General features: G+C 47.4%; 1 protein-coding gene across 5 annotated transcripts in view; it reads right to left on the minus strand.

Moving 5' to 3' along the window:
* The window catches only part of PPP6R1 (protein phosphatase 6 regulatory subunit 1), a 1952116-nt gene that overhangs the window by 1081887 nt on the left and 843283 nt on the right, over positions 1-26946 (minus strand). For all 5 annotated transcript variants that reach the window (XM_069638194.1, XM_069638176.1, XM_069638186.1 and 2 more), the window contains one exon: positions 4583-4726. In XM_069638194.1, the coding sequence (XP_069494295.1) occupies positions 4583-4726 (144 nt within the window). The remainder of the gene's footprint in view (positions 1-4582; positions 4727-26946) is intronic.

The raw sequence follows: 26946 nt of genomic DNA on the forward strand, positions 1-26946 counted from the left end.
CCCTGTATTTTGTATGCTTCACCCATAATTTGCCATATAAGGAGAAGTTCAGAGATTTTGTAAAACCAAAAAGTTCACAATGTTAAGGGAAAGTCATAGCCTGAGACTGAATACCTAGTATGGTTTTATGGTAGGCAGAGTAATTGTCAACTTCAGGTGGATAAAATGGCCCTTGCCTGGCATTGATATCAACTATTTACAATATACAGCTAATTACCACTTTCGATGAGGAGGCGAGGGCTGTCAACGGTCCTCAAGGCTGAATCAGGTAAGCACAAGTGCAGCATTCCAGTCCAGCGCACCCATGAAAGTGATATTTATCACTATTAGCACTCAGATCTGCCATCTGGGATTCCAATACTTTTTGTTCATTTTTAGCGGGACCAGGCTTTGCACAATTCACGCTTTCCTTAAAAAGAAATGACCCATACATCTGTGATTGAACATAAGTATTCCAAGGACCTGAATATGAGCAAGGTGGTGTGCAAGTAAGCGAGGGGCGAGGGGGGTTGAGGTTTGGTACTCCAGTGGGGACTTGGCTTGGGACTCTCTGACTCCAAGTACAGGGTGAAGGCTGGGCACAAGTGTAGCGGCCTGGCATGAAATTGAGGCAGCTACTTGAGATTCGACTTGCATTCCCAGGATCTGGATTGGCCAGCTCTCTTCTGCAGGTGCCATTATATAATGCCATCATAATCGTAGAGTAAATCGATCTCTGGAGCGAACTACAGTGTTATGGTATTGCAGTAGATCTGTAGCTGTACAAACTGGATGGAACTATTGATCACTACTATTATAAACCTCTAGTTAGCTGTGTGTATTGACTATGTAAGATAATAGAAAGTAAGCAACTAAGCAGCTCGGATAGTAGCAGGCAGAGACCTGGGCCATCTCACTTTCAGGGTAGCTGGTATAAAGCAAAAGGGTGATAAGACGGAATGTCAAGGACATGGGTCGAGTACCAGTTGCACAGATGTATGCAGACAGCAGGTCACCGAACTAGTTTGCGATTAAAAGTATTTGGCCATGTGATCATGCACATTTCAAAAGTGTTCACTCGTCAAAATGATGCACTTTCCCCCAACAAAATGAAATATAGTTTAGACTATGAGATGTAGATACACTAACTTAAACTTTACTGAAAAACATTGCGACAATGATGTGTTTTACAGTAGCAATACTGTAATTATGTATTATGTAACAACATAAATCTTTAGGAAACGAATTGCAGGACAGTCTTTTAAAAAAATTAAGTTAACACATACTAGTCTTTGCCAGACAGGATAAAGTTAGCTTAATAAATGTATCATCTCAATTACTTCTACTTTGCAATTATTTAAAAAAGACAGTTTCTTTCCTGGCACTCACACAGAGGTCTTTGGCAAATTTAAAAGTGGAGGTGATGATTACCGTGGCACAATCTCCTATTAGCCGCTTTGGACTTGCAGTGGCCAGATAAAAGAGGGCAGAGGGAGCCACAAGGGCAAGAGAGGATTGCCGGGTGCTCTGTGCTTTCATTGAACAAGGTAATTTAAATAGCAAGTTGTGCTACCCAAGTGTCAGTTTAATTAGCAAACCTATAAAATTGCAGAGCAAATTGCTATGCGACACTGCTTATTGTATGCGTTGAAAATAATCCTGAATTGCATTTGATGCAAGCAGCAAATAACTCAAGATTATCTGGTTCCATGAATTCAATACTCTCCCGCCATTCCAAATATAAAGCTTCAAGGCGATTTCTAGTATCCACTTTCTTTAGCGAATCCATCATCCAAGGAGCAGTAAAAGTAGGTAGTGCATTGATTTTGCTTAATAACGTCTTAACATGGACAAAGCACCTGGTTTGTTTAAAATATTAGTGATTATAGACTGAGATAGTGTTGCTTTAGAATTAGACCTGAAGCGTACCCAATGGAGGACTGGTTCCAAAGACATATCACCCTCCAAATGGTGCATACCAAGCTCCAATTGCACAGCATAATTAGGAGCTGACTTTGTCAGTACTAGCAATTTAAAAAATATATATCTTTCTCAACCGTTTGTAAAGGAGAAACCCCACAAAGAAGCCCCATACAATGCAACAGATAAGCTTTTCATCTTGTACATTTCTAAAATTGTATTTACTGGTTTTAAGTTACACACTCATGAATTGTGACACACCTCTGAGAACTTATTTAATTCTTGATATTTGCTTGGCAATATGGGAACCACCCGTTAACCTTGTCGAAAATCTAATAGCAAGATAATCAAATTCCAACATCTGAGGAATTTTGCAGTGTCTCCTCTTTAGCAAGCAGACCATTACTACAGACTTATGGGTGTCCACATGAAGATGTAATTGATTCATAAAGCTGGCATGCTCGGTGATCAGACACTGTCTCTCACACACACACACACACACACACACTTCAAGCCATGAGCATTGTGACATCTGCAAAAAATGGTAAAAAAGAATTCCCTATTGTGGGTACATCCACCCCACTTTCATAACAAAATCATGCAAACCATTCATGTATAGCGAAAACGACAATGGGACCAGGGCACACCTTTAGCGTACTCCCGATGAGATCTTAAAATAGGGAGTACAATGTCTATTTACTCTACTGCGAACGCATGCTTTGTTGCCTGAGTGTATGTTGATCAAAATATTTAAAATGTCATTTCAGCAATTTAGTGACCCGAGCACAAGCCATAGTTGTGATTTATTAACATTGTCGAAATCTGTGCTCAGTTCCATGATGGCCAGATAAAATGCCTCGTTCTTGATATACATGGAATGCCCCATCAAAAAGTAGATGTTAAGGGCTTGCTCACTGTTCCCTACGCCAGGATGAAACCCAACTGTATCCTCGCCAAGATACCATTTTCCCCAACCGAATGATCCAGTTTCTTCAGCAAAACTCCTCCAAAAGGTTTAAAAGAAATATTGAGAGGAGAAATGGGCCGGCAGGCCAAAAGGACTACTTCTGTTGCCTTTTTGGAAAATTTACAATATTGTTGCCAATTTCCAAGATTCTGGCATGCTGCCCATTTTTATTATTGTATTATATAGGATAGTAAGGGTACTTGCCCAAAATTCGATCATATCTCGAAAGAGGTCAGCAGGAATTCTGTCCGGGCCAGGAGAACAATTAAGCCAGTTTCCCAATAGAATCCATCATCTCTTGTAAAGTGACTTCAAGCAGCAGTAAACTTATATTATGTTCCATTGCTTGAGTCACTCTGTGTGGAAGTGCACATCATAAAGAACATGTGTACAGATCTATTGGAGTGTGCATTCCATTGTATATTACTATATTACATCACAAGTGTTTCACCTGTGTGCTTCACTTTTAAACCAGCATCTTCTAGGAAGCCCTGATTGCTCAGCCATACTATCTCTTGGAGAGGTAGAATTAATTAGGGGTAACAAACTGTGTAAACAAACTAGGTTGATCTGTATGAACCCAAGAAAATAAATCCTGCTTACAATGCAACATTTTCCCCAGCACGTTCATGTAGAACCTAATCAGATGCATTTCAGAAGACTACTAGACATCTTACTTTTGCTCACATTTGGCAAACTGACTTCAGAAAGCATCAACCAGATATCAAGCTAAATGTTCTAATTCTCAGTCACCAGCTTTCTGATTGCATCCTCCCCACAACCTGAAAGATCAGAACATATTTTTTAGCTGCCATTCAGTGACATGCTGTATATTAAACTTAGACAAAAAACAAAACTGGGGAAATAAACTTGTGTAGTGACCTCTGGTACAAAGTTGGACAGCCTGCTTGATGCTGGTTGTTTAGGGCTCGATACATCAGTTCCTATGGATGCTGATAAGGTTACAAATATGAGAACTTAATAAATGGCAATGAAATAAATGGTGCAGGAAAGCCAGGGAGTAGGCAACTGCAATACACCAACCTGAGTCCAAGCACAACTAACTGACAGTGTAAGGAATCTTCTGAATAGGATTGCAACACAAAGTCACATTTCACAATATGGGAACAAAAATGGGGTTTATGTGATAATTCCACCTGGGAAACAGTCACGAGGTAGGCAATTATTATCCTGCACACATAAAAGCCTACCCCCAAATATTCTAGGACAGATTATTTACTATTAAATACTCCAGTCATACATTTGGGGAAATGTCACCACTGGAGACCTTTTCCCTGACAACCATCACTGGATTCCCAAAATGGTTGCTGTAACGTTGAAACAATCGAAGTGAAGGAAATAAAATGTAATGTACGCCCTACATCTGCTTTTAGGACTTTTTTGAGGTAAAGGGTACAAAAGTAAGCACATCTTTAAAAGGTAACTGGTAACAGCAGGATTAATCAAGGTTAAAATTGCGGACACTTCACATTGTCCATCGTCAACATCCAATTAGCGAAACAGGTTTCTAACATGCGAACCAAGTCCCTAAATTAACAGTTTGATGTTGACTGTTAATTTAGATTAACCGAGAAACTGCTAGATACCTTTCTAAAGTTAATAACTCATTCTCTATCCAATACATCATCCAGTCACCTGTATCGGGATTAGAGATTAGTACCTCAATTCCAAAACCAATATCTCAAGTGCACTTACATGCTTGACAAGATGGTTCTCCTGTTCAACCTCAGAGATGTTCTCATTAGGCTCCTCAGCTGGAGCCATGTTCAGAATGGTGCTAACACAGACCTCCACTTGCGAGTGTAGGAAGTTGTTGAACATGTATTGAAAATACAAGTCCTAAAATGAAAAAACGGGAGGAGGAAGTGGAGCATATAGTCATTTTAGGGACAGAAAAGGCAAATTAAAAAAACAATTTACCCCCAAAAAGTTAACTAGTCATGCCAATAGGTTTTGCCTCAAAAAAACTTGCCATTCATACTTTATCAATGGATGTCCTCCTTCCTACATTTATTTCACTCAGAAGACAGCATTCTGGACATTGCAAAATACATTTTTTTCAACATATCTACAGCATTCCTGTTTGAAGAAATAGTAGATCTTTGCGAAAGTATATCTGAAGAGTAATTATTGCACAATATATAAAGCTAAACCAACACGCTATAGAAAGTAGTCTTAGAGGGAGCTGGGCCAGGAAGAAATTGTCTACAAGACAGGTTGTTTCACAATTAAATCGCCAGTAGTTGTATATTTATTAACCTGTAAATATTAATCTATAGCATTGGTGTAGACATTTTCCATAGCAATGATCACAGAGTGCAATCAAGTAGGCTTTCCACCTCACTTGGGACTATTTGCCTCCGAAGGATGAGTTGACTATACGTTCCTCAACTTAAGGCCATCTTCAGTTGACTGGCAGTATTAGAGCATTATACATTATAAGTACTGCCAATGCCTTGACAAGTGTTGGAGAGTTTTACTAAAGTCCATCTAAGGTAGGACTATAGAAGAAACACTCTTAGATGTACAGGGCTCCAGCACTTAGGTTTGGTCTGAAGTAACCAAAAGGTTTGGTATATATATATGATATGATATATGGCATTTATAACGCGCTATACATAAGTGTTTCAAGGCGCGACGAGGCTAGGGAGGGGGAACAGAGGGAAGACAGAGACAACAATCTTACTAGGCCAGGTGACATTGAGATTGTGCAGGGGAAGGGGGAAAAGTGTGGGGGGAAGGGGAAAAAGAGCAGGGGGAGGGGGCAGTGCAGTACATGGGATCGACAATAAAAAATAAATAGAATAATGAAAGCAATAAGTAAAAGTGCAGACATCAGGTGTCAAGTGCTTGGAGGGGAGGGTAGGGATACAGAAAACAGTCCCCAAGTGAGGGGGATGCCAGGGAGGCAGTGCAAGTGTGCAACTGGCGGGGAGGGGACCTGGGCCCGAGATCAGAAGGTAGCCAGGTTACCAGTGCAGTTTCAGATTCAGCCAGGAGTTCAGCCGGGGAGCGGAGGAGAGAAAGCAGAAGCAAAGAGGAAGGTTTTGAGGTGCTTCCGGAACCAGAGATTGTTCTCCTCAAGTTTGAGGGAGGCTTGTTTCAGAGGGAGGCCCCAGCAGAAAAAGATATACCACCAACTCGTTGCTTAGATAAGCGACTGGCCCCCGAGAGAATTGGAGGCAGATGAGCGAAGAGCTCGAGAAGGAAGATATTTAGGAAGAGAGAGAGTTGAAGGTATTGAAGCCCCAGGCCCCAGAAGGCCTTGTGGATAATGCAATGGATGGTAGCAATCTATGAGCAGCCAGGCTTATTTTAGGAGGGAGAAGGGCTGTAGGTAAGTACAATGACCTCAGGGCACACATATAGTCAAGAATGCGCTATAGACAGTAGTTTTATAAATTAGGGTCATTATAAATACTAAGGGACCTAACACAATATTAGGATCAAAAATAAGTAAACGTATTCTCATTTATACAATAAGACATCGAAGCATTACTCAAGGCAATAGTAGACTTTAGCTGAATACAGGTAAGTAGTCATAGTAGCAAATCAATTAATTAACCAACAGTCAGGTAATGCAACAAGGATAAAGTTCAGCCCTATCTGGGAATAAGTCTGAAAGTCAGTTGTGACATTGGGCGACCAGGGCCTGTGGGCGGCAGAACAAAGAAAGGCTGGTTCTGTCAACGTTGTCAAAATAGTCTTCAACGTTGCAAGTAAGTAAAATGTTTAGTTAAAAGATGGTTCAAGGAGGCCAGGTAGACCCCCTGAAGAATTGTAAGCCAAAGGGCCAGTGTCCTTAGTCCTGGGAGAACACAGCTGGGTTGTCCAATCCAATGCGTCTCCAAAAGCTCAGGAGGAGTCTGATTTACCACAGCAAGCACCCACCTGAATAACTAGGAGCGGGACAGTACCTTTTCATGAAGAAAGAAGACAATATCACGGGCGTGTCCTCGGGTGAGGCGACAGCAGCTTGTGTTTGTATTCTTGACCTGGCAGGAGCAGAAAGATTCTTTGGATGGGGCGCCCAGCAGACTACCTCCACAATACTGGCTAGTTGGGTAAGGCCTACCAGTGAAGGGGAGGAAGTCGTCCGGTCTGATTCTTCCCGGTCAGTCAGAAAAGTAGGTTGGAGCATCAGCAGTCACTCAAGGTGGCTGCAGACATCCTTCCTCTGAATTCTTCGTTCCATGGGCCGACTCTCCTGTTCTGCTCCAGGACCCTCATCTTTATGCAGGAACACAGGCAAGCAGCAGTCATGCCACATTCAAACTTTGGGTGGTGGCTGTCCCAAGGAACAGCCAGCCTCCCAGTCAGAACTGCATTCAAACAGACACACCTGAAGACAAAGACCTGCAGTTTTGATGCACTCCGAGCTTCCTGTCGTCCCCACAAATGCTGGTGTCCTCAGGTGGACTTCCAAATGGCAGCCCGGCAAAGACAAAAGTTTGAGCGATACCTCCCAGACCCGGGATGGCAGGTGGCGGCTCAAGAAAGGAGTTGCCGATAAAAGAGGCACCATGTTAGCACAATGATGACTCATGTGTCCCTTACAGCAGTTGGGACCACAACATGTGTGTCGCGGTCCCAGCAAACCTTCACAGTTGCCCCAAAATAGGGCAAATCCCCAAGAAGAATTGTTAGAACCACATTACTTACATGTAACCAGCATCGACACAGTACGTACCTTAAACTACATTCACAAAACTGTTCCAGAATCTTTTGTATTCCTATATTTTTTTACTATCTGTTATACTACTTAAGAGTTATCATATATATTACAAAGGCTAAAATAACAAATGACTTACCTCTCACCAATATTCATTCTAATGAATGGTATTCTATAAGCAAAGTAGCTGTCCTTTGGAACTTTTTTTCCACCAGGGGGGTGCAGTGCGGCTCCGCTGGATGCCTCTAGGAACACTGTGCTGGACATGACACCATCTGCAAGCATAGACTGACTTAGTGGTGGACCTCTGGGCTGAAAGGAGCACATCTAGGATGTTGTCTGTCAAGTGCCACTCCTTGTATCTCAGCCTCTCTGCAGCCAAGCCTGAAAAGTTGACATTTCTGAGGTTCACGTGGAGTTCCCAACTCTCCGACTGGGAGAGCAGATCAAGTCTCCTAAAAAGGTGCAAGGAAAGTTCTAGGGGGGGGGGGGGTTTGTTCGCAGATGGCCATGTCCAGCAACTCTAGGTACCACATTCTCCGGGCCCAGTCCATAGAAATCAAAATTCAAAATTGACTCGAACAGGACAAACCCTTGAAAATCAGCGGAAAGACAAGGATCAGCTTGAAATTATAAAGGAGGTCAAGGCCCACCAACATGTCCCCCAGTAAATTCCCTGGAGCACAACAATCTGCACTGCCTGTTCACATGGGAAGCAAAGAACTCCACTTGAGAAGTCCCCCGGTGGGAGAAAATATCCAGCGGGACCTCCTGACAGAGTTCCCACTGGTGGGAGGCCAAAGTGAGCCAGTTCAAGGCATCCGCTGTGACATTCTCTCTTCTGGCAACCAGGCAGCCATCAGACAGATGTCATTCTACAGAGCCCAGAACCAGAGACACATTGCTGCTCTACAAAGCGGTAAGGACCCTACACACCTCACTTGCTGAGGTAGTGCAAGGGCAAAGTGTTGTCGCTAGGACCAGCCCACAGGAGAAACGCAACCAAGGTCAGCCTGATCGTAAATTGCTGCATTTCAGAGACTCTGGGAGAACACAGTCTATTCACTGTGAGGTCAAACAGGTGAACGCATCAACCTGTATAGGACGCATCGATGACCACTGTTCCCAGAGGTCACAGTTTCCAGAACAACGAGCAATCAGCAGGTTGTCCCACAGGGAGCACCATGCAAGGTATCGAGCAACACAACTCGATACCTGTAGAGCATCTGACATGTGTGCCTGAAATTGCAACCACTGGCAAGAGAATAGCCGCTGAAGCAACCTCATGCATAGTCGAGCCTTTGGGACTACCAAAATGCAGGAGGCCATGAGACCCAGCAGATGCAGGAAGGCTGAGGCAGAAACTTGCCCCTGAAAATGGAGGGCATGTACCATCTGAGAGATGACCGACACTTGGTCCTTGGGTGGAAAAGCTCTGCCTAGGTGACAGTCCAAGACCGCCCTGATGAACTGGAGAAACTGCGATGGCAAAACATGGGACTTTTGCAACTTCTGGGAAAAGCCAAAGCTCTGCAACAGAATGCACTTAAGGAAAACATTTGCCAACACTTTATCTGGTGTGCCCTCCCGCCTGAGCACCCCACCACTGCCAGTAGTTTGATGAAAACCTCTTGCTGAAGAAAGACCAAACAGCAGGACGCTGAACTGGTAGTGATGTTGGCCGACATCGAACCTGAAGTACTTCAAGTGCTTCAAACGAATAGGCCCTTGAAAGCAAGCATCCTGAAGGTCCAGTGAAACCAATCAGACCTGTAGATTGAAGGCTTGGATGATCTGGACTAGAGTTACCACTTTGAACTTGTCGTTCCATAGATGCAAATTCAGACGCTTCCTATCAAGTATAGGACGCAAGCATCCGTCAATCTTTGGCACCAGAAAATAAGTTGCGTACAACCCTTTGCTTCGCTCAGAGTACCAATTCTAGCGTGCCCTTCGAGAGAAGTTGGACTTTCTCCAGGAGGATGCAGTCCGGAGGCAAGGTGGTGTTGTGAGGAGTGTGGTCCGGAGGACGCTGATGAAAATCAAGAGAGTAACCCTGTTGGACAACCTGTAAAGTCCAAGCATTGGACATGATCGGAGACCATTCTGAGATGAACATGGAAATCGACCCCCCCCAGCCCCATCCCACCCCGGGTACTCATGGCAGAAGGACCTTTCACCTGGGCTTTGTACCCTGGTTGGCTGAGAAGACGGTTGCTGCTGCAGACCTACCTCTGTCGCTGCCTCTATTGCATCTATTAAAGACACAGATACATACAAAGTTGGATAAAGCTGGAAATGCTCTGGGGAAAGGGAGACAACCCCTTGAGTCTTGTGGAACTTTTCCTTGTTTTTCTACACCCTTTTGGAACTTTGATTTTGAACTGCAAAGCTGGGCTGCAGGTTGGCAGGTTAGGATTTGGACACATGACGGCAAACTTTACTTTGGACATTCTGACACAGACAGTTTCATTAGCTAGTTTTGATGAGGCAGGGGAACCCCTCAGAGAAGTAATGCTATATAGGATGTCCTCCAATCCCCCCATTTTGGTTGTTAAAAGTATTTGCCAAGCAACATGCTACCTTGGTGTCGGTCTCTTACTCTTAGACCCTCACAGTAGGAATTGCGACATTTAGGAGTGGTTTAAAGCGGATACCAATATTGCAACAAACTTAAACAGGATCTGCTATTGAGGTTTCTGAAGACTTCTGCACAATACTTAAAGAGGTTTATAGACCCCAAGAAAGAAGAGCCCCCGAGAAGTAAGTGGGGTCTTGACTTACCATAACTTTCATTTGCCTACAGAGAAGGGCTTGAGTTCAGTGCCTTAGAACCTCTTTTCAGACATCCTGTTGAGTGCACATGGCTCTGGTGAACAAAAGATGGGAAACCCCCTATACTTCACCCACCTTAAACGTAGTGGGCTTTGTGTTGGTTCTGAGGAAGAGAATGTATCTACTGATAGCTGAGGGTAATGACAAGCTACAAGCATTGATGTAACCATACGACCTCACTTGATCATTGTTCCTCTGGTCAGAAGTGATCATGAACCTTGTAAGGCCTGCATCTTTACATGTCATGTGATCAGGACCTTACAGAGTTGTAGGTGGTCTTTGTGAGGTCAACTATTTAGTGGACGTGGGATTCTCCCCAAATAGGCTGCTAAATTAACAGCTACTCACCGTAGTGACCAACGTACACTTAGTCCATAGTCCCCTTTCCTCCATACTATATGGGTGTCCATAGCGAGGGACGGGAGATGGAAACTTTTTCACCAGAAAAAAAACATCTTCCCCTTTCAATTTAGAGGCGCAGCCCTGGGAGCATGACCTCACCGGACTACCCGCACCGTGGCCACTCCTCCGTCCCCATTGACGCGTCGACAATGAAAGGCATTGCCTAATTACACCAGTATTATTGGGGGGGGGGGGTGGTGCATGGAGGAAAGGGGAGTATGGACTAATAGTAAGTTAGTCACTACGGTGAGTATCTGTTACTTACTCTTACGTCCCGTCCCATTTCCTACATTCTGTATGGCCGGATACAACTGAATGTAGCCCCAGGGTGGAGAGGAGCCCATTCCTAAGAAAGCAGGTTTCTTAGAACCGCCCGCGTGAATGCCGCGTCTGACCTAGAGGCGGCGTCCAAATAGCAGTGATTACAAAAAGCCAAAGGGTTGGCCCAGGAAGCCGCCCTGCTGATTACCTGCCACGGCACCTGCCATTGGAACACGATGGCCGTGGCAATGGCTCTGACCGCATGTGCCTGTAAGTTAGCGGGCAATGGTTTGTGCTGCCCCTCATAGGCCTCCTTGATGGCCGCAATCATTCCCTTGCTATTGAGGCCTAGGAGGCCTGATAACCAGGCCTTGACCCACCGAAAGTGACAAACAAGGCGTCCAACTTGTGGAAGTCCTTGCTTCTATCCAGATAGTATTTCAGCGTGCGTCTGACCTCCAGACAGAGCAAGACCCTCTGAGGCTGGTCCTTGGGGTCGGCGAAGAAAGTGGGTAAGACTATTTCCTCGTTGAGATGGAAGGAGGAGGTCACGCTGGGTAAAAAAGCAGGGTGCGTCCACAGGACGACCTTGTCCCTGTGAAAAGTGGTGTAGGGTTCTGATGCCACCAGAGCCTGGATCTCGCCGACTCTGCGAGCTGAAGCCCACGAGCGGAGCTGACTTTATGGTGACCAGGCTGATGTCTGCGGACGCCATAGGCTCAAAAGTATTGTGCGTCGAGGCGCCCAACACAACATTAAGGTCCCACACCGGGACTGTGGAGGCGTGCCAGATATCGTTTGACCATTTACTCTTATATTGGTTCCTAGTAGCCTTGCTTCTAGCGCCCTGGATGATCCCTAGGTTAGCCTGAGATAGGCTTAAGTGTTTCAGCGTGACGTGCTCAGAAGCCACGCTGCAAGGGCTAGCTTGTGAGGAGCTGGGACCAGCGGTAGGTGAATGGGTGGTTTGTCTGAAACGCTGAGGAGCTCTGAGAACCACGATCTTGGCAGCCACCAGGAAGCTAGCAAAATGATGCTGAGGTGCCGAGATTCCGTTATCTTGCAGATCACCCTGTGGACTAGGGGCGTGGGCAGGAAGGCATATGCAGTCATGTCGTTCCATTGAATCTGAAATGCATCTCCAAGGGAGCCAGAGTCTGCCCCTGCCAGGAGGCGAACTGTTGGCATTTCCTGTTGTCCCGGGAGGCAAAAAGATCCACCTGGGGATGGCCCCACCTGAGGAAGATCTCCTTCAGTACCAGGTCGTTCAATTGCCACTCATAAAAGTCTTCCCCCAGACTGCTGAGCCTGTCTGCTTCCAGGTTGGATTCCCCCAGGAGGTGAACTGCCATGAGGTAAATGTTGTTCTCCAGAGCCAATTCCCACGTGCCGACTGCTAGCTGGAGTTGTCTGTCTGGATAGTAACTGTCTTGCCCTCGATAAGAGGGAGAAAGGCCTTGAGAGCCAACCATATGGCCCTCAAGTCCGTAGTAGCTGTGCCCTGAGGGGCCGGCTGCCGGAAGGGCTTGCCCAGCCTCAGGTTGGAGTCCACGGACCACCAGTGGAGGTCCGAGAGGAGAAAAGGCGGAATGTTGTCTGGCTCTTCTTGGGAGCCTTTCTCCCGATTCCATGACGCTGCGAAGTGCAGCTGTATTCTCCAAATCCTGCCATAAGCCCCAGTAGGTGTTGGCACCACCAGGCCAAGGTCACGGGCCTGGAGAGGCAGTGAGCTGTAGCTCTCTTGATGGCCACAATCTTGTACTCCGAGAGAAAGACTCTGAGCTTCTGTCCCAGATGAGGCCCAAGAAGGTCAGGCTCTGTGTGGGCTGCAGCTGAGACTTCTTGAGATTAATAGTGAACCCCAGGTCGTGGAGTGTGTTCATCAGTGCAGAGGCAGTATGCTGAACCTCTTCCGGAGAAGTGGCCCGAACAAGCCAGTTGTCCAGGTATGGGTAGATGATGTGGCCCTGGGCCCTGGAGGAGGGCTGCCACTGCATTCATCAACCTGGTAAAATACCCTGGGAGCCGGGTTGAGGCCAAATGTTAGCACCTTGCATTGGAAATGGGAGCCCATGATCCTGAAGCGCCGTAAGGAACGATACGGCTGCCAAATCGGGACGTGTAGGTAAGCATCCTTCAGATCCAGGGAGCACAACCAGTTTATCCTGTACAGTGTTTCTGCAATAAGGGAGTAGTTTCTTACCTGTAACTCCATTTTTCCAGCGTTGGTATCTTTCATGGATTCACATGCTGCGAATATTTCCCTGTTGTCAGGCTGGGAAACCTCAGTAACTTTAACTTGGTGTTTTCCTATGGAAAACTTTGATGCTTTAGTGTCCCATCAAGGTCCTTTTGGGTGCTTTAGGGCCCACCAATAGGACATCTGGTATTAATAGCCCTGCCCCCACAGCTTCCCTTCAGATTTTAACCTCCAAAGTAGAGGGAACACGAACCCAGGTTTGCCTGCAAAAGCAGCCGGCAGGCGCATGTGAATCCATGAAAGATACCAAATCTGGAGAAATGGAGTTACAGGTAAGAAATTACTCCCTTCTCCAGCATTGGATCTTTCAGGGATTCACATGCTGTGAATAGATTACATAGCAGTACAACCAATGTGTGACGGTGTGTCACAGGGAAACCAACAAACAGTATTTAATCACCTACATGAGACACAAATCCAGCAACTGATAAAGCACATAGAAAAAAACCCAAAGCTGCGGGGCCCACCTTATTGAAACAGGCGTTGGAGGACTGCACGCCCCACCTGCACATCTTCCACATGTTGCTGCCCCAGCCAGTAATGCCTGGAGAAGGTATGCAGCACCGCCCAGGAGGCTGCCTGGCAAATGTCCACCAGTTGTATCCCAGACCATAGTGCCGCCGACAACGCTGTGGACCGCGTAGAATGAGCCTAAGGAGTACCCCTCAAAGGCTTGCTAGCTTTTGTGTGACAAAACAAAATTGTAGAAGACAACAAGCGGGAAAGTCCTTGCTTGGAGATGGCCTGCCCTTTGTTGGACCGCCCATACGCCACAAGCAGCTGCTTGGACTTCCTGAAGTCCTGTGTGCGATTCAGATAAAACTTTAGGGCCCTCTTAACGTCCAGAGAATGCAGCGCCCTTTCCGCTAAGGTGGATGCATTAGCAAAGAATGCAGGCAAAGCAATAGAGCGTGCTTGCAATTCTGACACCCGCCTGGCCGAGGTAATCGCCACGAGTAAAGCCACCTTCCATGAGAGGAACTGCAAGGGAGCCGTCAACATCGGTTCAAAAGTAGGTTTCATCAAAGCCGAAAGGACTACATTAAGGCTCCACATTGGTGCAAACTTCTTCACTGAAGAAAATGTCCGAAACAACCCCTTCAGAAAATGTTTCAACAAGCAATCACTAAACAGAGGAGCAGCATAGCTCTTTCTTGTGACCATAGAAATCGCTGCCAAATGCACTTTAATGGATGACAACACCAGGCCCCCTTCCGCCAGGTGTAACAAGTACGGGAGAACCTAAGCTAGGGAAACGTCCAAAGGCTGAACTCAGGATAGCCCTTACACCATTCACAACATCTCGTCCATTTATGACCATACGAGACATTTGTGGAACACGCCCTCGCTGCCTCAAAGATCCGTCGACACTCCTTGGATATTCCTAGATGACCGAACTCAAGAGTGGTCGGGAGCCACGCCGCCAGGCTGAGAGACGCTGGATCGGATGATCAGCTCCCAACTGAATCGGCTCTTCCACCGCCAGATGAAGGAGATCCAAAAACCACGTCTGCCTGGGCCAGAACAGGGCCACCGGAATCACCCAGCACTGGTACTTCCAAATCCACTGGATGGTCCTCTGAATGAGCGGGAACGGGGGAAATGCATACGCGAAGAGGCCTGTCCACGAGAACGAAAACGCGCCCCACAATGACTCCAGTTACTGCTGGTTTTCCCTCGTAGCAAACAGATCCAACGGAGGGTGCCCCCATTGCCAGAAGTTTGTCACCTGCTGCTCCTTCAGCCTCCACTCGTGCAGCTGACTGGCGTCTCCGCTGAGTGCGTCCGCTTGAACATTCAGAACTCCAGACCGATGGAAAGCGACAATGCTGAGCCTTTGAGCTAGAGACCAATGCCAAACGTCCTGCACCTCCTTCTACAGGACTCTGGAATGTTTGCCCCCGTTTCCTTAAATAGAACATTGTGGTGGTATTGTCCGTTAACCCTCACCACTGATCTGCAGATGCGCGGAAGAAACTACTTCAGGGCTCAGTCCACCAACCTCAACTCTAGCATATTGATCTGTCCCCACCCAAGACCATAGGCCCTGCACCTGTGAATTGTCGAGGTGTGCCCCCCCCCACCTACCTGGGAAGCGTCTGCCACGACCGTAAACTGGAACTCCGGCTCCAGCAAGGGAATGCCCCTAACAAGATTGGTAGTGCATGTCCACCAGCGAAGGGCGTCCACCAAGCCTTCTTCGCCTTCTTCGACCACCAACTTGTCCGACCACAATCCTCGACTCTGCGACCATCTGACTACAACAAACTCCTGCACCTGCCTCATGAACAGGCGGCAATTGGGAAGAAGAGGGATACATGGTGCCATGGCCCCAAACACTGACATGTAACCTCGGACCGAGACCACTGCGTCCCCTTTCCACTTGCTTGCATTGGCCCACAACTTTTCCACAAGCTCGTTGGAAGGCTTTACCAGATTATTCCGGGTAAGAAACTGCACTCCACGAAACACCAACTCTCTGGACGACTACAAATATGAGTTGTCTAAGTTGATGGCAAATCCCGGCTGTTGCAAAAGCTGCATGGTCACCATGAGAGACTCTCGTGCCCTTTCCTGCGACTAACCTCTCACCAAACCAATCATCCAGGTAGGGGTACACATGATGACCCGCCCTCCTGAGGTAGGCTGCCACCGGGGCCAGACACTTTGTGAACGTCCAGGGGGACTTCAGGTCAAATGGGAGGACCCAAAACTGAAAGTGTTCCTCTCCTACCACAAATCGCAGGAACATGCAGTGCTTCCGCCGCATAGGGATGTGAAAATAGGCACCCTGCAGATCCAACGACGCCAGCAACTTGCTCGGTTGCACCAAACGGACATCTTGAAGGGTAAGCATCTTGAACTTCAGGCATTGCAGACTCTTGTTCAACGCCCGAAGATCTAGAATAGACCTCCACTTGCCGTTGGGCTTTTACACGACAAAGTACCGGGAGTAAACCCATTGGCCCCTTTCTGCAACCGGAACTGGTTCTATAGCCCCTTTTTCTAGCATGAGAACAACCTTCTGCTGCAGGATTGGAAGATGCGGCTGCAAGCACATGTACCGGCAGAATAGGGACCGGAGGACGCCGGAACTCCGAGTGGCCAAGACAAATCGTATCGGGCAGCCAGCAATCTGATGTTATTTTCCGCGACTCGTCGACATGGATAGCGACCCAGCCTCCCAGCAGATTGTCCATATGGCAGTCATTGTTGAGCTTTTGTTTGTCGACCCTCAGACACAGAGTACTGCAAACGTTTCTTTTGCTGAGCTTGGAAGCCCCGGCCCTTCAGAGCCGACAGGACTGATCGCCGATAACAGACGAGTCGCTGGAGTGCCTGTATCCTCGATCTCTGGCGGAAGCAAACCGGGCATTCCCTGAGGCTCCACGAAAAGCTTGCAAGGAGCGAAAAGAGCTACCACTTTGCAAGGAACCCAAGAATTTAGCGGTTTCCGTATCCTCTTTCATCCCTTTCAGGGCCTCATCAATTCTCTCACCCAACAAGTATTTGCCATCACAGGGCATGTCGATGACCTTATATTGAACCTCTGGGCGAAAGTATGTGCACTTCAACCAGGCTTGCTGTTGGAGCAACACCCCATTATTAATTTGTTTAAAACCGGACTCCGCCAGGTCCACAGCAATATTGATGCTGTGGTTGGAGGCCTCCTCCTCCTCTCGAATCAACAGCATTGCTTCCCTTCAGTGTTGCTCCGGCAGATGTTCAAGAATCAGGGCCAGCCGATGCCATATTTCATGATCATATCTGGCCATAATCGCCAAGGAATGTGCAGCCTTCACAGTCGTAGCTCCTACCATCAAGACCTTCTTTCCAAAGGCATTTTGCTTCCTGGCCTCAGTGTCCAGAGGTGTAACACATTTATGTTGGCTCCTGGCATTACGACTGGCAGCTGCTGACACCACAGACTCTGGCATGGGTTGCGACACCAGACATCCAAGGGTAGACTCACGAGCCTTGAATTTCTTTTCAAGGCGACCTTTCTCCGCCGGCTCTGAAAATGGGTGGCGCATCATGTGCAGGATCCTCCTGCCACACGTGGTCGAGAATCGGCACTGAGAAGACTGCCTTCCTCCGCTTGGCCATATGGTCGAAGAGGAAGCCGTCCTTCGTTTCCTCTTCAGGTGCCGGCCAAACTCCAGACTTGCTTTCGACATCATGGCGTGGAGCGTCCCAATATCACCTGGAGGCGATGGTTGTTCCTGACTACGGGGCTGCTCCACCTCCGGGTCCGGGTCCGATGCGTCATCACTCGTCGGTGATGACGACACAGTAGATAGGGTGTCCCACAGAACACTCTTAGGGTCCGATTCAGGTAGCTCGCCTTCCTCAGGATGAGAGCGTGGACAGCCAAACCCCACCGGCAATGGCAACCGTGCCCAGAGAAGACTTTCTAGATGCCTCAAGCAGGCAACCCCTCGACCACTGGCACCGCCGGACTCTGAGGAGGCAGCAACCTTGCATCCATTTTGTCCCAACAAAGTTGCAGCAGCCGCCGAGATTGTGGGTTAACCAACGAGTAAAGGGACGGCCCAGCCCCCACCGAACTCTACGTCGAAAGCCTCACACTCTGCAGACCTAGAGCGGACGGGTCAAACACATACTACATACAGCAAGGGATGCCTGATCCCTCACCTGCTCACAGCAACTGATGCCCGATGAGCTCAGCTATTTGTTTTGCCCTCGATCAGCTGCTCGGCATCGTCCGATACATGCCTGAAGCCAAGATGGCCAACACAGGTCTTGGCATGATAACAAAGCTCTTGTAGTGTTGCTAGGGAACACACCAATACAACCCCCAAAAGGCCGCACCGGCAGGCGGAAGCCGGCCACTTAGAGAGAAGGCCACAGAGAAAAGGCCTGTTCTGCGCCGATCCCCCTCAGTGAAGCCTTTGCAGAGACCTGCGTCGGCCATCTTGTAGTGGGCAGGAGCCCCCCCTCAGCCAAACCCTTCGAGCACCAACTTCTACGAGCAGCGCTCTGCTCGTCTTGACTCCATCAGGAGAACCGGAGAGGAGGAGCCCCCCTCGCCTACATACAGCAAAGGATGCCTGATCACTCACCTGCTGACAGTAACTGATGCTTGATGAGCTCCGCTATTTGTTTTGCCCCCGATCAGCTGGTCAGCATCGTCCGATACAGCCCTGAATACAAGATGGCCGACGCAGGTCTCTGCATGATAACAAGGCTCTTGTAGTGTTGCAAGGCAACTCACCAATACAACCCCCAGAAGGCCGCACCTGCAGGCGGAAGCCGGCCACTTACAGAGAAGGGCACGGAGAAAAGGCCTGTTCTCTCCGCGAATGAGAGCGAAGCGAGGCCTACTCCCCATGCTCCCTCCACCCTGTTCCACAGCTAAGCTTATACATCCGATCATCGCATGCTGCCCATATTCCTGCGTGCGCTGGGCCTAAGCGCGTCGACATTGCCCTGATCGCTGCGCTCTACTAAAAACACTTTGAACAATAAATAGTGATACTACTCACCACAAACTCCCGATCAATTATCTGCACGCGCTCTATGTCAACCCAGTGAGTATCATAATGTTTGTATTACGAGTACATGCCTCTAACTAAACTGACTAGAATATCTATTTAGACACTGCCCAACTGCCTCATTCTGCTTGGTGTACCGCTTGTTCCCCTCATGTAGCATTGTTCTAGTCTGCTCACTTTTACTTAGCTTCTCATGCACCTGAATGTGAACTTGCTGTATTTTAGTGACACCATAATTGTACTAGATCACCGGACAGTCCGCCTGTGTACACATCTCTGTACATGTCCCCAAATAATATTGTGTACCTAGGCATCTGTACATGCAATGTACGTTTACAATTATCCAAAACCAATGTGTTAACTACTGCCTGTATTGATCCATACTGTTATTTATGCTAGCACCCAACCCATTAGCATGACTACCTGTCACACTGGCCTTCAGCCTGCTGACAGACCTTGACCTTCTGCTCTACTGCATGCTGAATTTGCCTGTACATTTTATATGTACATAGGCCTAGCGGGTCCTGGTTCAATATGCACACGCTTATCTTCAATGTTGGCCTTACCTGTCTTCTATTCGTGATCAACTTTCGAGGGGGCTCTATCACCTTTAGAACTCAAGTTCCAATGACCATGTCTTATCCGGCAATTGATAGTTCCCACCCGACCATACATCCTAGCTACCCCAAACCTAGCCCCTTCCCTAGCGCTCCTTGCACTTTAGAGGCCAGAAACGCTCAACTCTGATCACATCTCAAACTATTTGAACCACTCGCTAGATCCATACCCTGGTCTAACTCTAAAACTAACCCCCACACTGGCCAGAAGAATACAAATGAGACACTATGCAATGTTGACAGTATGCAATGATAACAATGTCTATCAGTCCACTCCAAACAACACATCCCAAACAAATCTAAAAAACTATTCCCATCGTCCTCACCCCCCACTAATATAACTCCAGCCATCCCTCTTAAAGCAGCACTAATAAATGCAAGGTCCCTGGTGCACATGCCACAGATATTGCAGACTTAATACTGGCTAACAACCTTGATCTCTTAGCCATTACCGAGTCTTGGTTACATGAAGCAGCTGGACCCCTGCTCTCCTTAGCTGTCCCAGATGGTTATACTGTAATCAGACAGGATAGAGCCAAAGCAAGAGGTAGAGGAATTGCCATAATTTCTCAATCTAGCCGCTCTATGAGACTAGTCCCCCCCACCCCCAAAACACCCTCTCTTGTGAAATCCTAACAGCTAAACTCCACTAATTAACTCCCAGACGTTAACTGTACACCTCATCTACAGGCCGCCTGGCCCCAGTGGAACATTTGAGGACATTCACACTCTTCTGTCCAATAACCTCAAAACGACATCCCAAATATTGGTCCTGGGAGACTTCAACCTGGTATTTAACGATCCCTCAGACAAACAGGCCATTGCCATCGCTAATACCCTATCTGAATTAGGCTTCTCACAAAAAACTCACCGAACCCACCCACATTAAAGGAAGAACACTTGATTGGGTGGTGGAATATAATTGCACAGCCAATATTACCTCCATCACGTCGTATCCTTGGACAGACCACTTTCTCTTGTCCTTCTCACTCCTTACTACCAGACCAATCATTATCGATTCCCACTGCCCCACCATGCCCAACAAGAAATAAAAACAACAATGTATAATGTAATCCCGGTTATCCTCCCTACCCTTAATAGGCTTGAAGACAACTTTGACCCAGGCACACTCGTTAAGGAGTATAATAAAATCATGCTAACTACACTTGATACTATTGCACCCATCAAACTTAGCAAGCCCAAAGCGCATTTGAACAAATCGTTCACGCCCCAACTCAAAGACCTCAGACACCTAAAGAGCTGTGAGACTAAATGGAGACTCCTCTCATCCACAGCTTCCCCCCAAAACAAAAAGGAAATCTTCCTAGCCAAATGCAATTCTAATACTAAACGTATATCTAGTGCTAACTCTAGTACGAAAGAACTGTTCTCCATCCTCAAGGAACTCGAATCCCCCATCAGCATCCCTGATATCTGCACTAAGGACAAAACATGGTGCTCGTACATACAACAGGCCCTGTCCAATAAATTGACCAACATGCAAAACAAAATATCCCAAAAAAAACAATCCCTCAACAACTCCTGCAACCTCATTTCTCCTAATATCCTTTCTAAAGAAACACATGATAACCTGACCCCCCGTTTTAATTTTACCAAAATCTCTATCCTCGAGACAGAGAAAGTAATACTATCACTCAAGCCTTCTAATTGCCAGGGAGAACCGTGCCAAGCCCAGCTCATAATAGACGCTGCAAGGGATCTCGCCCCCTTCATAGTCAAACTTATTAATGCCTACTTTGCATCTGGCACCATCCCACCCAATCTCAATCATTTTTTTAAAAAAAACTTAGATCCACTCATACCTACCATCTACCACCCAATTACTACTGTACCTTTCCTGCTTAAGATCCTTGATAAAGTCGCATATCTCCAAATTAAAAAATACCTTGAACATCATAAACGCCTAGGAGCACATCAATCAGGTTTCCACCCCCAACACGGAACTGAGACTGCCCTTATCGACTTGAAAGCACAGGTCGACGAGCTGAGAGAAAGAGAAAACAGTCCTCCTCCTCCTCCTCCTCCTCCTCCTCCTCCTCCTCCTCCTCCTCCTCCTCCTCCTCCTCCTCCTCCTCCTCCTCCTCCTCCTCCTCCCAGCTGCATTCGATCATGTAGATCATAAGGTCTTATGCAGACATTTGGATTCAGCTGCCCACTTCTCCAAAGATGCTATAACATGGATTGAGTCCTTCTTAAGCGACAGAACCATGAGGATTTTTTTCTCCCTCAGCTGCAGCTGACCCCAAACCCATTACTTGTGGGGTGCCCCAAGGGTCTTGTGTCTCCCCCACTCTATACAACATATTTACTAAGCCCCTCTTCGATGATCTGGACCATCTGGGTATCACCTACACTAATTATGCAGATGATACCCAGATTCTCCTCCCACTTTCCGGGGATTACGAGAAGGATTTGGCCTTGGTGAATAAGGTGCATCATCATCCAGGCATGGATGGCTACCCATGGTCTATGCCTGAATGACAAAACGGAGCTCATCATTCTCGGTACGCACACTAACCTGAAGAAGTTAGGACAGGACTATTCATCCTTCGTCATTGATGGCAACCTTATCAAGGTGGCCAAGGAGGTAAAAACCCTCGGTTTCTACCTCGACTCTACCCTCTCCTTAGCTAAACAAGTGAGCGCCATGGCCTCTGCAACAGCCTACACTTGTAAGCTGATTAGAACTGGTAAACCCTTTCTATCGGATGATAACTGCATCACCCTGGCAAGAGCCTTGATCTTATCCAGGCTCGACTATTGCAACGCATTATACATTGGTGCCAATAAATCCATTATCCAAAAGATTCAAATCCTTTAGAACAATGCCTTAAGAGCAGCACTTGGTGTGCCAAAAAGATCACACATTTCAGCCATAAGGCGACAAAACAATTGGCTATCTACCTTCAACAAGATTCAATTAAAAACAGCCTCCCTGACACACAAGGCATTGAACAATGCCGCCCCTAGCTACCTCCCAAACAGATTTCAAAGAAGAACTTTGACTAGATTAGAGCAGTAAACCCCTGGGATTCCGCTCCCCACTCTGAGTCTCTCGTCAACCCTGTCAAAGTGAGTTTTAGAAGTAACAGCATGTCCAGATGGGAGTCCTTTCCTTGAATTCTCTCACGACCACAGACCTCTTAAAGATAGAGTTAAGACCTCTGACATTTAACGTCGCGACTTTCAGGGAGATCCCCCTCCACTACCATACTGTTGTTCCACCCTGCAACTGCCCTCCCTTGCACACCCCTTGGGTTTCGCTGGATCCCCTCACCAGAAGGCAGCACGCCCCCCCACCCCTCCAGGGTAAAACCAAACGGACATACAAGGAAGGCAAAGACGCAACAAAACTAAACTAAACATTTCCAAATGCTTCATCTAGGCAACTCCCTCCTAGACTCCCCCCTCATCCTCCACTGGGCAAAAAAAGACCAGCTGAAATATCCAAGAGGCGTTCGAACATCCAACCAGAAAGCCACACAACCAATGGTCGAACCACCAGGATACTCTGCCTTTCCGCCGAAGTTAGAATAAAAATGATTACAAAAAGTCAACTCTAAAATAAAAACAGACCCCCATTCCCCCTCCACCCTGACCATCCCCAACAAACCCACTTCTACCTGAAGGCCCTCGGGGCCTCCACCATGGGAGCAGGCCCCAATTTCATGTCACATCCCTGATGCAAATCCCATACCTGCTCCAGAGAGGATTCTCTATAGTCCATCCAACCAGAAAGCCACACAACCAATGGTCGAACCACCAGGATACGCCCTTATCCCCCGATTGGTGAACATAGGTACCCAAATGACCTCAACAAATCATGAACTAAAACAAAACAGGCCCCTCCCCCCACCCTTCAAATGTTCCACTTCCTTGGTGAGGGTGTGTTGAGACGCCGAAAAGTCCTTGCCCCCTGGACTCTCCTACGATCAGACTTCCCCCATCACTCTGGAATTCTCTTCACGCTCCTTATTCCGGGGGGAGGTCCGAATCATAATGGCACTCCAGCAGCTCCTCTGTGACCTTGAAATATAATCGACTGACAAGTTGGAACTTCATGCCCTTCCATTAAAAATATCAATGCAAAAGGGTAACCCCATCTGTTTCGTAGCCCATTGTCCTGAAACCATTTGGTCAAAGGTGCGCACTTCATTCTTCATGACAATTTGTATGCTGAAAGATCTTGGTATATAGCCTCTTTAGAGTCCACGTACTCAAAGGATCCCATCCTTCTCGCCTTCGAATATCTTCTACTTATCCCATAGTGGTGAAAGCAGACTAGCACTGAGAAAGGCCCCCTACCACCTCCCCCTGCTCGATTAGCTCCGTCAATGACAATCCAGTGGCCAACCGTATCACCAAGGAGCATTCTAAGGATCTTGTGAATGGTTAGATTGAGGCTCACCGGAGACTCGCCATCTTTCTCCCTTATACCAAATAACCGCAGATTATTGCGCCTTTCCAGATTCTTGATGTCCATTTTCAAGCACAATTCATCCTCACGTCGTTCAACCTGAGACCCGAACATCCAGTTGTATTATCTTGTCCACTGAGGACTGGTTAGCTTCCAAACCCACAAATCTTTCTACCATGGTTGTAAGGTCTGCCACCTTTGCCCCATTATCGGTCCACATTCTGCTGATTTCTTCTAGAACCACTTGAATGTCACTATTATACTAATCTCTGCGTTTGGGGTAGTAACCACCAGATCCCCTTTGCAATCTCCATCTCTGTCTTGTCCAGGTAATGAAATCTTTGCAGGGACTCCCTTCAGTTCATTCACCAACACCCACGGTTGCCTGAAAACCCAACAGGTGGCGGGGGGAAAGAGGGGTGTTTGGGGGGTTAGGCCACAGCTCTTTCCTGTACCTTTGAGAAGGAGGAAGCATGTGTATACGAACACCAGAGGCTGGTGTGTCGCTCCTGGACGATAGACCCCACACGGAGGAGCCCAGATGGTGACCCCATCCTTTAGCTTCCAAGCCGGTGTGCTGGACTCCACAAATGTGATGGTTGTGTAGATTGCCACTGCCTCCAAAACGACTGGGTGCCCACTGTGACCGCAAACCCTAATTTGCTGCCTTGTCCCAAATCCACCCTAGATCTCAAATTGTTCCACCTCAGGGGCTACTTCTTGCCATCACCATCAGCTCGCCCTTTCACTGTAGGGAACCGATACAGGAAAGGCAACAAGGAAGCCCACCCCAGCCTCTGCCACACTCGCTGGCGCCCCCACTCCCGTTCTCTGGCCTTTACCTCAGCAGCTTCACTCTGTAGCTGTCCTTTCTTTCCCCCTTTATTTTTCCTTGTGTTTCAGCGCTGGGCGGAGTCTCTAAAGGGCAGATCACCACTCCAATGACGCTTCTGTTATCAACAGGGCTGCGCAGGCCTCTCTGGATGCACACGGCCCATGGTCAGCTGCATCCAACTCCTCCCTGCTCCTTCCGACTGCACCTCAGTGATCTCCTCCGATGGCCTTGGGGACAAACCTCCCCTTCCTCAGGACACGGGCACACTCAAAACCGGCAAAGGGTCGGTAGCACTGCAGTATCTCCATATGAACTCGGGGAAGGGGTTTGGAGATCCACACTCAGGAAGTCAGGAAGCTATCTTGCCTGCGCTCCCTGGGGGGCTCCCCAAAGTAGCCTTCTTGATGGCACCATTGAAGGTGTCAAAATGTCCCCTTAACTGACCCTGCAACAATAGGAAGAGATCCAAACGTTTCTTAGACCATATGCCTCCTTGTTTTCACTATCCCCAGGACTGGCAGCTAGTTTTCAGAATGATATTGATACTGAAGACTGTGATCCTACATAGTCAAGGAGTTACAGGATGTCAGACAAAGATCCCACATCAAGTCTAAGGTAAGCAAGATGTTGGGAAGGCAGAAATCTGATTTGAGAGTGTGTGAATTACAAACACCATATGCGATCACCAAATGAGATGTCCACCAGCTCATCAGTATGTGGTCATTGGCCTTACTTCAGGCTACTGGCAAATATCCCATACTGAAAATGGCAAGGAAAAGACTGCCTTTTCCATACCAGAGGGTCTTTTACCAATTCAAGGGTTGAAAATACACCTGCTACATTACAGAGGTTGGTCAACCATGTCCTGAATGTACTTAATGAATTATGCATATTATATCTTGATATTGCAGTTTTTAGTCCCACTTGGGAAGGACACCTGGGACGCCACCGGATAGTATTGTAGGTCTTTAAGCAGGAATAATGAGCACAAAGGCAATCAAATGCCAGATTGGACAAGGATCAGTGGCCTACCTTGGGCCTGAGGTTTGCGCAGGTAAGATTCAGCCTCCACCCAGTGAACTACAGGTGGTAATAATGCTGGGCGTCCCCTCTCATTGTTTACCTGATTCTCAAGTACAGTGTTCGTACTCTTCAGCCAGGGCACCACAAAGTGAATATGTATATAATAGTGAATGTTAACCTGTGGCTTTTCATTCTAAGAGTGTGCCCAGGGCCTGCATAAATAATTGTGTTTTTAATCATTTTGCCTAGCTTGTATCATTATGAGTGCTCTGTGTGTGTGTGCTTAACTAAATCCGTTACTCTCCTAAGCCTAATCAGTGGTGCTCTGTCACTCTATCCAGATAGTTTGGCTAGACAGTGCATTTCCCTTTTCACCAGAATAGGGTGGGGACTGGCAGACTCTGCTCACATGGCTGATTCTGAAAATCTATTTTAACACCCCCTCCTCCCCTCCTTCCTGGTGGTGAGCAGCCACAAAGTTGGTATCCCTAAACAAAATCACACATTTTGCACAGCACGGAAGGCTGCCCAATGTTCCGGGCACAGAAGTGTCCCCACTATAGAGGATGCAGGCCAGTGGCAGGCTGATGGTTTCTATGAGCTTCTTGAGTACATCCAAAAAGGGAAAGGAGTGCGAGATGGCTAATCGGATGAGTGCAAGGAAGGAAGGCATGATTGAGGCTTATCCTGGTCCAAAGAGGCCAGTGCTTAGCCATGTGGGAGTTAGAACTTGTTATAGCAGTATCTTCCAGAGGCAACAATTTTCAGATTCGAGGTTTCAGTGTTTGACTTAAGCAGAACTTCCCTACATACATTGAAATGCAGGGTGTAGGTGAATTCTCAATCCACCTATAGGGACAGTTGTGAGGAACCCAAGGGCATCCTCCCATATGCTCCACTTGGATCTTCCTCTCAGGTGGCCAGGGGAGGGCCATCGCTTTTGGGTCCCAACCCTGGGGGTGGATATGCAAGCTTGATCACTTGGGTGGAAGGACCTTGGCGAGTGGAAGAAAGGTGCCTTTAGGTGAGGCATGGTATCCCCCTTTCCCATGTGAAAATACATCCTGCTTTCCCCCCAACCTTCTTAAGTTATTACCACTCTTCCCCTTTAGTCAAATATTCCACATATATCCAATTCAGATCCCTTTATGACTGGGATGAGCAAGAGGCAACTCGGAGTAATGCACACTTCCAACTATA

This window comes from Ambystoma mexicanum, chromosome 1q (assembly GCF_040938575.1).
Source record: "Ambystoma mexicanum isolate Mex_15411 chromosome 1q, UKY_AmexF1_1, whole genome shotgun sequence".
Classification (NCBI taxonomy): domain Eukaryota; kingdom Metazoa; phylum Chordata; class Amphibia; order Caudata; family Ambystomatidae; genus Ambystoma; species Ambystoma mexicanum.